The following is an 11848-nucleotide window of genomic DNA, read 5'->3' on the forward strand; positions in this document are numbered from 1 at the left end:
GTGGTTGATAACATGTTGGGAAACCATGTAGTTCAGCACGTACACCCCTCTTGGCTTAAACCAATCAGTTCAAATGAATACCCCTTTTGTACTGACCAATCACCCCTAGCCAACTTGTTCCCGCCAGTGAATGTGCTAATCATGTTTTAGAGTTGTTATTTTATTTTCCTGCGGTGTGTGATGATTTGCTAAGAGATGCTATGATGTATGTGAAGTCCCTGCCTTCTCCAAAAAATGTATAAAACTGCTGCAAACCCTGGGCTCGGGGCCTCTCAGCGTCACCAGTTGCTGTGTATGTGTGCGGAGGACCGAGCTAGCTCGCAATAAACACCTCTTTGCTGCTTACATCGATCTTGGGTCTCTGGTGGTCTTTTGGGGGTCCCGAATTCGAGCATAACAGTAGAGCACTTGTCTTGCATGTGTGAGGCACCTGGTTTGATCCTCAGCACCACATAAAAATATATAAATAAAATAAAATTATCATGTCCATCTACAACTAAAAAATATATAGAAAAGAAAAAGAAAGTGGGGGAATACTTGACAAGCTGGTAATGTCAAGATTGTCATCTGGTGAACAAAAGTAATAATGATCAGTGCAACTTTCTGGAGAAATCTGTCACTGAATTTTATAGTTAGTTTCTGGACACAAGACATGTAGGAGATAGGACAACTGAGTTATTCAAAATATAATTTAAAACATCATAAACTCAATAGATATTTTTGACATAAATTAGCCAAAGTAAAATATAAAATTTGCTTCTGGGTCCTCACGAAGCAATGGCATAAGTGAGGTGGGTTACAAGTTGGGGTCTGTGTCTGGTGTTTTTCACAAGACTGAAGGTAAAGTCAATAATATTTGCCTTTTTAAAATGAGATTGAGTAGAGGATAGGAAAGGCAGCAGAACACAACAGACACTAGTATGGCAATATGTAAATCAATGGTTGTGTAACTGATGTGATTCTGCAATCTGTATACGGGGTAAAAATGGGAGTTCATAACCCACTTGAATCAAAGTGTGAAATATGATATATCAAGAACTATGTAATGTTTTGAACAACCAACAATAAAAATAAAATAAAATAAAATGAGATTGAAGGAATCAGAAACAATGAATGCAAAACCACATTCAAAGGTTATGTAATTTACTAAAACTTTATTGCAGATATTGTTTAAGCACATGTAGGTTTTTAATGGGAAGGAACACCATAGAAAGGTCAAGTTTGTGAACTTGGTATAAGGAAAAGCACCAAAATAAATGCCGATAGTGTTGAGCAGAACTTCCTGGGATGATGTGCTGCACTCTGTGTCTTCTCTTCCCACAGATGAGATAGATTGCAAGATGTCTGTGACTGAAACTCTTCTATATTCAGTCCTTTAAATTCCCTGATCAGCCTCCTTTAACAGAAACCACACAGAACAAACTTCTGGGTTGTGATGTGTCCCTCTCTGCAGGTCTGTTAATGGTTAGATGTTTGGACACTGCCTACAGGAACCCCCTAGAGCACTATCTGAGAAATCCACAGAACTGCTGTACCCTGATCTGTTGGGTGTGTGGAAGAAACTCTGCTCTTCTCAAAGATGTGGCCCTAGTCATTTACTTGTTTCTATCTTTTTCTTATTTTTCCTTTCCTGTAGGAGTATTAGCCTTCACATCACTAAATGCTTCAGTTTCCTGTTTTTCATTTTCTCTCTTAGAAAGTCTGGTGTTTCCTCTTTTATCAGGGCTCTCAAACCTATGAGGCTCCTAATAGTACCTTTTCCTTTCTCTCTCTCCTCACAATCTTTCTTACCCCTGAAACTCAGGCTTTCATTTCCCTCCGTTGATTGGTCCTTCCCTCCCCAAGCTCAGGGAGCTTTTTTTTGTGAAAACTCAAAGGCTGATATGCCTATTACACTTTTACCTTGAGTCCCCAGATTTGTCCCCATTACTTATGAGGACTTATAGGAATTCCATTTTCATGACATCAGTAAACTAATTCTAAGTGAGCTTCTCACATCAGAGTCCCAGGACAGTGACAGGAACACAGTATGTAATCAAAATTATCAGAGGCTCACCAGAGGCTGCACAGAGGCCAAAGCAATAAAAGATTCACATCATTTACTAGATTTACTAGGGTACTTAAAACCAGCTATTGCTTGTAAGATGTGGATACTGGTTGCCATACTGTAGGGAATGAATTTGAGAAGAGATTAGTTAATAGAAAGTGATCTGCAAATGCAAGAAAATTGTGTTTTCATTGTCAGGGAACAACTTAAATTTCACATCTTCCTAGTGCTCAGTCCCCAGTGTCATTTCTGCTTATACTAAGCTGTACATATGACTGCACCAGAACTGGAATCAGAAAGCCCGGATCCTGGACCTGATTCTGTCCAGCTTTAGGTATATGACATTTTGCCAAGTCATTTTACTCATCTTGGTTCTGCCCAAGTTTGGGACCATTGTGTGACTTAGATAAGGTAACACACGTGAAATGCAAAACAATCACAGAAACAAAACAAAATATAGGAAGTAAAACAATGAAGATTTTATTAAGAAGCCAATTGTCAACTAACATGACAAAACAGAGTTGTCATGAAAGCACTGCAAAATGAGTCATCAAAACAAAATGATTGGTATGTATCATCACAAAGACCTAATGAGAAAGTTAGTTCTGAGTGTTTTCTTTATAATTTAAAATTTTTTCTTAGCTTAAAAAGTCAATAATCACTTTGTAAAGACTGAGACCATGGATCCAGATCAAGAAGAGATGACATTGACAAGCAGCAAACTAAATGAAGAGAATATCAAAAGTAGATAAGACTGTACTTGCTGAGGAAGCTCAGAATCTGTTAGCAAGATGATGACGGTTTGATGACAGTATGGGCATTACTAGTAGAGAAAGGGGAGTGGGTTTGCCATATTAGGGTATATGGCAGATCTGATAATGCAAAGTGGGGCAGGCAAGCAGGGTCTGTGATAAATTGATCAACAACTGCAAGACTGGCAGCAGCTGGATCCATAGCCCTGGCCTAGGCGACCAGGCAGGCAGACACAGGTGGGGTGGTAGCATCTCCTTGTGCAGTACACGGGTCCAGAGCAAACTGGCTGGCAGCAGCTGGACCCACAGCCACTGGACCCACAGCAGCTGGGCTGGCAGCAGCTGGACACACAGCAGCAGGGCTGGCAGCAGGGTGTGCGGCAGCAGCTGGTCACACAGGTGGGCTTGAAGGTGGTCCTGCAGCAGGTGGTTTGGCAGCAGGGCTGGCAGCAGCTGGAGCCACAGCTGGAGCCACAGCAGCTGGGCTGGCAGCAGGGTGTGCAGGAGCAGGTCACACAGGCTGGTTTCCAGCAGGTGGTCCTGCAGCAGGTGGTCCTGTAGCCGGTGGGCTGGCAGCAGGTGGGCTGGCAGCAGGTGGGCTGGCAGCAAGGGGAGCAGCAGCAGTCACTCATGGTGGCAGGTGTGGAGGGTGGATCCTGTTCACAGGAGAGTTTCCTAGAATCTGATGTTTCCTTTGCTTTTGCACCTTTTATACATGGTACCCCAAACTTGGAACCAATGAGCAGAACTTGTCTTTGTTATTGTTTATGCCAATTATACTAATCTATTGGGAAATGCTCCAAAGAGGAAGGTGTTCCTTAAGTATAATGAATTTTGTTTGAGTAAGTGATGTTTGCTTTTCTAATGGGTAAATAGCCAGTAAAAACTATTTTCCTGAAATGAGAAATTGGTCATCATTTTCTGCATCAGTTAAACACTAATTCTCACTTTATTTATTTATATATTTTAATTAATAAATGATTTTGCAGTGCTGGGAATCACATGTGCTAGGTAAGCACTGTACCACGAAGCTACACTCCCAGCCCTAAGCCTAAGTTTTAAAACCAAATGTAGTATTTGGTCACCTAACAGTTCCAGCTTAGCTTGGTGAGAGGTCAGAACCATTTCCATTCTCCATCTGTTTTCCCTGGGTGCAACTTTGAGAAGCAGTTCTGTAGAGAAGGTGGTGTTGATGAGTCACAGAGATGAGTAAAAACCAAGTTTAGGGAGACTGCAGATACTATCTGTAATGTAGAAACTAGTATAAAAGATTTATCCTCTTGCTCTAAATGATAATGTAACCTGGGTAAGTATATAAAATGAATGTTAGCAGGTTTTGAACAGTAATCAGCTTTATGCTGTGACCCTTGAAGCACATAACTACATGAAGTAAGACCTAACTAGTAATTCACCCATCCATTCCCTTATGGAAAAGTTTAAAATTCCAAACACTTCCTGTAGGAAACGTTGAGTGGTTAACTCATGCAAAACACCTGTGCATCTCTTAAGAAGGTAACTGTGGGAAACCATCTGTGAAATACATGAGGATCTTCTCAGCATGGCCAGGGAGAAATAGGCCTGGCATTGGGAACTTTCTGTGAGTCTCCCACGGAAATAGATTGCCCAATGCACGTGACCTTTTCTTTGGCTCTACTAGGAAGGTTCCTCGTAGTAGCTCCAGAGACGGGCGTAAACCATTAGGAACTGAGCAGCCCACCTTTAACCTTTTGGGGAAGAACATTCTATAGAATCTCTTTGATGTTTCCCAATATAAATAAAGCAGGCACAGGGCCATTTTGTCTGGAAGCTTGATCTGTCTGATCAGCTTGCCCGTCCTGCCCCTTATTTTGAAACTACTGTGTTCTGTGGTTTTTTCTCCACCGTTCTATTTTTCCCAGCTTTTATTTCTCAGTCAGCCCATTCCACCATGAGAACCCAATTCCCACGGCCCGTGCAGGCAGGAGGTGACCACAGTCAGAACCCCTTAATTTTCCCCTACAGCTATATGAGCCCTGGCACTGGGTCTCTTCATGATTCAGCTTTTCATCAGAAGATCTAGGTTCTTCTACCTGGGAACCAACCTAACATCCAGGTTCCCTTTGAATAGTGTGTCCTTCCTCCTCATTTTCTTCTTCCTGCCATTTCCCTCCTTTCCATGTAAACTCTGTGTTTGATTTTCCTTTAGCTTGTTTGTCTTAATCTCACAGGACACCAAGATTTGTTTTATTTCCTTTTGACCCAGAGAATATGATGGGATCCAAAAAGTATATGCCCATTGCAAGGTTGACTTAATTCTCAAGACAGTGTACAAATTTATCTTACTCTTACAATATTCATGTCAGGAAACTAAATTGCCTCAAAGATCGTGTTTTAGTTAGCGTTTGTGCTGCTATGACCAAAAAACCTGACATGGATTTTCAGAGGAGGAAAAGTTTATTTGGGGCTCACGGTTTCAGAGGGGTCAGTGCATAGACAGCTAGCTCCATTCTTCCATGCCTGAGATGAGGCAGAGCATCATGGCAGAAGTGCATGGTGGGGGAAACCAACTGGGAACATGGCAGCAGGAAGGGGACACGGGTGGGAGGCGCTCTGCTTAACAAGGACAAAATGAATGCACCAAGGGCACATCCCTGGGAACTTCCTCCTCCATTCACTCTCTATCTGTCTACTGTTACCACCTGTTCATCCTATCGGGATTCATGCACTGGTTAGATCAAGACTCTCATAACCTAACCATATCACCTCCAAACTGTCCTATATTGTCTCACACAGTATTTTTTAGCTGATACGTCATGTCTAAACCATAATAGATGGGGAGCCCAGGAAATATGGCTTAACCTGATGTGTTTTACAAGGGTGATTCTTAATCCCCAATTCTGCTAAAATGAATGAAATTGTACCGAGAGGCCAATTCCATGACATCAAAGAACAGATTCCTCTAGGGAAGGGCCGTGCCAGAAACCCGAAGAGCATGAGAAGAAGATTAACATTAAACAGGGATGAGAGGTGGGAGGGAAAGGGAGAGAGAAGGGAAATTGCATGGAAATGGAAGGAGACCCTCAGAGTTATACAAAAGTACATACAAGAGGAAGTGAGGGGAAAGGGAAAAATAATACAAGGGGGACAAATGAATGTCAGTAGAGGGGTCAGAGAGAGAAGAGGGGAGGGAAGGGGAGGGGGGATAGTAGAGGATAGGAAAGGCAGCAGAACACAACAGACACTAGTATGGCAATATGTAAATCAATGGATGTGTAACTGATGTGATTCTGCAATCTGTATATGGGGTAAAAATGGGAGCTCATAACCCACTTGAATCAAAGTGTGAAATATGATATATCAAGAACTATGTAATGTTTTGAACAGCCAACAATAAAAATTAAAAAAAAAAGAAACATGAACAGTGTTCATATTATTTGCTGGTGACTAATTGTGGTTGATTTGATCAGAAAAGAGAAGACGTTAGTTTCCTTTCATTGATAAACCCTTGAAAGAGGTCCTTATTGGCCAGAGGTGTGAAGAGTATTTGAAAAAAGCTTTGTAGAAAGAAATAAGTTTGTGGACCCTGCACCTAATAGAAGAAACAGTAGGCCTAAATCTTCACCATGTCTGCCTAGGAACTTTCCTGTTATAAGCACTTGAACTATATTCAAACTAAATGTGATAAATCAAACACACACCTGTAATGCCCCCCACCCGGACTTTTCAACACAGGAAAAAATGGGAAAACCACAATCATAGCAGAAACCCTAACACACTATTGCAAAAAACTGGTCATGTTAAGAAGAAAAATAAACAAGGATATTATCAATATCGATGCAGTGGATATTTATATACCACCTTATGCCTAACAAATTGAGTTTCCATAATTATCATAGACCCTCAGAATATTTACAAAATATATCAGGCTACAGAGAAAATCACAACAGCAGGAATAATGAAAGGCTTTTTCTGTTACCAAAATGCAATGAAATCAAATGTGAATAACAAGAAAACAGCACAATTGAATATTTTCTTTATTTCCCTTCTCCCCTCTCCCATAAATAATCCATGTAAAAACAGTCAGGTTTTTAAAAACACTCAGGTATTCCAATAATCTAAATGGAAAGTTGGTGCCTGCCTGGGAATAGGAAGGATATAAAGTAAGGTCGCTTCATTTTTTAAAAAAAATTAAATTAATTTTAACTTTTTAAAAAATTTCAAGACTAGTTCAAAGAGCTTTTGTTTTCTTTGAAAAAAATGATGCTCCGTAACTTCCACACACTGTATTTCTTTCATTAAGAACAGTCTCTTCCATAAGCAAAGTAGAACTTAAAATCAAGCTTTTGCTCTCATAAACAATGCTACGAGAACTCATGGATTAGTACACATGTATGCTGTTCAACACATTTCTAGAAGGGAAGTTGCTCAATCAAACTTATGCACATTTGAAACTCTAATAAATCAAGATATCATTGAATTTAATATAAGATACTCTTCAGATGCTATGGAATTTAAGCTAAATTATCATCTGAAGAAGTTGCCCCTGTTTAGACCCTTGCCATCTCAGTGAAAATGTATTTCCTTATAACATCATGAATTCATTCAAGTTTTAAAACTTAAATATTTTATATTTTTCATTACAAATAACAGCAATTCACTGAGGTATCTCCAGAGCTTAAGGCAGGACCTGCGCAAACTGTATGTAGGCAGAAGATGGTTTATAATGAATAAAGTGTTCAATTAAACATTTTAAACATTGTGATAGACTGGATAGCTTTCAAAAGTTCAAAAGACATTTAAATCTCTCTCTCTCTCTCTCTCTCTCTCTCTCTTTAATGAAATGACTGAATGTTCTTTATTCAATTTTCTATTTGGGTTTTTATTTGTTTTTTTCCATATTGGGTTATACCAGGCATTCACACATTTTCTGTTAAAATAGTTACTGTACTTGTTATTTATTCCCTGTTTATGTTTTAGATGTTTTACATTTTGTTTACTTTGTAAAAACAGGTATTTAAAACTTTTCTGTTTTAAAATTTTCCAATATTTTTCTTCATTGCTATTAACTTTTTTTTCCTGTAGTAGAAAAGCCATTCTATTTTAAACATCTTAATTTTTCCCCAATTTTTCTTCTAGTACTTTCATAGTTTATTTTATTTTCTTAAAAGAACCTTTAGAAAATGAGAAACTCTTCCACTAGAGGATTGGTATGAGACACAGACTTCAGGATGACACACAGAATGCTGGATTTCATGGAATCTGTCACGTGACAACCAATCTGATGAGTAAGATCAAGGGTCTTTGAAAGTAGATGATACACATAAGGAAGTAGGCAAGAGACAAGAGGTGACTCGGGAAGATACTGGATAAACCATACATAGTCAGAGAAAGGAAAACATGCACTCTATCTAACTTTTATGTAGATTCTCCCACAATTAGCTAATCTTGTAATCACTTCTCTATGAACATAAACAATAACAAGGAAATAATCTTTAACATGGTGTCAGCAGGTGGGTATAAAAGTGGACATGGAATTAGGAGACTAACACTTTTGGGAAACTCATTCTCTTAGAAACCCACCCAGAACCTCCACCCTCTTACACCATGGTCAACTCCTGTTCTGGCTCCCTCTGCTCTGATCAGGGCTGTGGCGAAGGCCTCTGCCAGGAGACCTGCTGCCAGCCCAGCTGCTGCCAGACCACCTGCTGCAGGCCCCAGTGTTGCCAGACCACCTGTTGCCGCCCCAGCTGCTGTGTGTCCAGTTGCTGCCGCCCCAGCAGCTGTGGATCCAGCTGCTGCAGGCCCCAGTGTTGCCAGACCACCTGCTGTAGGACCACTTGCTGCCGCCCCAGCTGCTGTGGGTCCAGCTGCTGCAGGCCCCAGTGTTGCCAGACCACCTGCTGTAGGACCACTTGCTGCCGCCCCAGCTGCTGTGTGTCCAGCTGCTGCAGGCCCCAGTGTTCTCAGACCACCTGCTGTAGGACCACTTGCTGCCGCCCCAGCAGCTGTGGATCCAGCTGCTGCAGGCCCCAGTGTTGCCAGACCACCTGCTGTAGGACCACTTGCTGCCTCCCCAGCAGCTGTGGGTCCAGCTGCTGCAGGCCCCAGTGTTCTCAGACCACCTGCTGTAGGACCACTTGCTGCCGCCCCAGCAGCTGTGGGTCCAGCTGCTGCAGGCCCCAGTGTTGCCAGACCACCTGCTGCCGCCCCACCTGCTGTGTGTCCAGCTGCTGCCGCCCCCACTGCTGCAGACCCCAGTGTTGCCAGACCACCTGCTGCAGGACTACCTGTTGCCGCCCCAGCTGCTGTGGATCCTCTTGTTGAACCTTGTATCTGACTACCAGCCATGAGCTAGCCATCATCACAGAGCCTGGCCACCAGCTTTATCATCTCTCTGTCCAGTAAGAAACTGGCATAAGGACATCCTTCTACATTAAAAACCACTAATATCTCCCATAGATCCCTTCACTATATCCCAACCTCAGATATATGATGCAATTAGATGAAGCCCCAGTTATTCTTGGCATTCATAATCATGTGTTAACTATTCTTCAATAAAAATAACTTCAAGATCATAAAGTCTTGTGCCTTCCTTCCATGATTTTCAGTTTATTTTCTGGTATTATTTCTCTCAAGGAGAAGAAAAGTTTGGGTTTCTGTGGCCAGAAGAAACATTCACAGTAGTCAGGAAACAGAATCAACCTAATTGTCCATCAACTGATGACTGGACAAACAAAATGTGGCATATATAAGATTTGGAATACTATTTATCTATATAAAGGATGAAATCCAGTCATTTGTGACAACATAGATGCAACTGGAAGACATTATGTTGTGAGATCAGCCAGGCACAGATAGAAAAATACCATACCCTATCACTCAAATGTGCAATCTAAAATTGTTGATCTAATAGGAGTTGGGAATAGAAAAGTGGTTACCAGGGACTGGAGAAAACAAGGAGGTGAGAAATAGGGAAAAGGTTGGTCATCAAGTGCCAAGGTTAGTTAGATAAGAGAAAGATGTGCTGATATCCAATTGCATCATAAGGTCAGTACAGGGAACAACAATATACTGTATATTTAAAATAACAAAGCTAGAAGAAAGGATATTGAGTGTATTTACTGCAAAGAAATGATAAATATTTGAGGAGATAGATATGCTTACCCTGATTTGAATGTTACAGAAATATATACAAATATCAAGAAATGTCACATGATGCCCCATAAATACATACAACTTTTACATGTCAATTCAAAAATAAAAGAGCACTGATTTTGTAAATAAAATATAATGCCTATATTTATAGAAAGGACTTTACCTATTTTTCAAAATAAGATAATCTACCTCATTTAACCAACAATAATTCAATTACAAGAAGATAACAATTTGATAACAATGATATGAGTGATCCCCACTGTTGGGCTCTGAGGATCATATCAAGATACGTGTGACGCAGGAACTTCCTACAAAGAGCTCACAACCTAAAGTTGGAAATAAGAGGAAGGACCCAAGGAGGCCCAATACTACTATCTTGGGTAGTATTGATCAGAAGGGGAACTTTCAGTCTCGGAGAATAGTAATGTGGGTGTGGAAGGTACAAACACACACACACACATAAAATCAGTAAATTCAGTGAAAATGTGCAGATCACAAATTCATGAGATAAAGAGAAGGCAGAGGAGGAGACAGGGAAATGTTTACATTCTTATAATGTCAAGAGGGAGATTGGCTGTGAAATCAGTTGCTGTTGACCAGACATGGCAGAGACTAAACTCTGCTAGCCTCACCCCAGTTCCCTTCATGTTAATGATACTGCACTTAAAAAATATATCATAAGCAAATGAGGAAGCTCCTAGTCAGAGGTGGAGTTACAAGTAAACACTCCCTTTGGAGAAAGCCTGGAGGAGTAGGGAAGGGTGAGAATGGCAGGAAAGGATGAGGTTGCAAGTGGGGAGGACTTGGACTAGCTTGAGACCTGTACCCCAAGCCTGCACTCTTGGCACAGTCTTAGATCCTGCAGACATGTTGCATCTCAGGCCAATTTGGTCATATTCAGATAAGCAAATCAAATGTCTCCTGCGACCACATTGCTTCACTTGTCCTCTTCATGCCACTTCTTTTCAACAAGGAAAAGAAAAGGTACTTCAACAAAATAATCAACAGAACAAGAAAATCATCCCAAGGGAAAGACCAAGAAAATATTATAAACATTATAATCTGGGGAAATCATAGCCTTTTAGGTAATGATAATACTTATGAAGTAATGTAAATTGTGGATGAGATGTGGACTGCCCTTATGTGATTGAATAGCTTTTCTGAAAAATTAAAGCATCATGCCTGGTTAAAAAAAAAAAAGATATGGATAAGAACGCATTAAGTCAGTGATACCAGGCATTTCAAGTTGAAGTTCAGATGCAATGGAAAACCACTGAGAATGAGTGCAGGGCCACACCCCAGAAGGGCAGTAGGAAGTCTAGAAGTACCAGTAGCTATACTGCACTCGTACTGTGGTGTTTAGATGGGCCTCTCACCATGACAAATGAATTTCAGATTCATGATCTCACCCAGTGAAGCTTGGCACCAAGGCAGTTTTCTGACTGTACCATTCCTGTTCTTTTTTAAAAAATTTTATTATTTATTTTAATTATACATGACAGTAGAATGCATTTATGCACCTTGATATATCATACATAAATGTTATATGTTTTCTCATTTTTCTGAGTGTATGTTGCAGAATCATATTGGTCATGCAGTCACATATATACAAACAGTAATAATGTCTGTTTCCTTTTACTATCTTTCCTACCTCCACATCCCCTCCTCTCTCCTCCCGTTACTTCCCTCTATCTAATATAAGGTGATGCTATTCTTCCCTAGTGCCTTCTGTCTTATTGTGAATTAACATCCACATTTTAAAGAAAACATTTGGCCTTTGGTTTTGTGGGATTGGCTTATCTCACTTAGCATGATATTCTCCAACTCCAACCATTTACTGGCAAATGTCATAATTTCACTGTTCTTTAAAGCTGAATAATAGTCCATCGAGTACATATATCACATCTTCTTTATC

At 40.5% G+C, this 11848-nt stretch overlaps 2 protein-coding genes across 2 annotated transcripts; one reads left to right on the forward strand and one right to left on the reverse strand.

Moving 5' to 3' along the window:
* Window positions 1-2504: 2504 nt before the first annotated feature.
* LOC124091586 (keratin-associated protein 9-2-like) lies at window positions 2505-3464 on the reverse strand. The gene has a single exon (XM_046442660.2). The coding sequence runs from the start codon at window positions 3429-3431 to the stop codon at window positions 2967-2969; it is 465 nt and encodes a 154-aa protein (XP_046298616.1). The 5' UTR covers window positions 3432-3464; the 3' UTR covers window positions 2505-2966.
* A 4875-nt stretch (window positions 3465-8339) lies between these two features.
* Window positions 8340-9575, forward strand: LOC124091588 (keratin-associated protein 4-9-like). Its single transcript, XM_058578729.1, has one exon. The coding sequence runs from the start codon at window positions 8383-8385 to the stop codon at window positions 9100-9102; it is 720 nt and encodes a 239-aa protein (XP_058434712.1). The 5' UTR covers window positions 8340-8382; the 3' UTR covers window positions 9103-9575.
* The last annotated feature ends 2273 nt before the right edge of the window (window positions 9576-11848 follow it).

Source organism: Marmota monax, unplaced genomic scaffold, assembly GCF_021218885.2.
Source record: "Marmota monax isolate L192 unplaced genomic scaffold, Marmota_monax_Labrador192_F-V1.1 WCK01_AAM20220418_F8-fsc00205, whole genome shotgun sequence".
Lineage (NCBI taxonomy): Eukaryota > Metazoa > Chordata > Mammalia > Rodentia > Sciuridae > Marmota > Marmota monax.

Bases quoted from the DNA above. Each gene is read 5' to 3' on its own strand.
- LOC124091588 (XM_058578729.1), top strand. From the start codon at position 8,383: ATGGTCAACTCCTGTTCTGGCTCCCTCTGCTCTGATCAGGGCTGTGGC.
- LOC124091586 (XM_046442660.2), bottom strand. From the start codon at position 3,431: ATGAGTGACTGCTGCTGCTCCCCTTGCTGCCAGCCCACCTGCTGCCAG.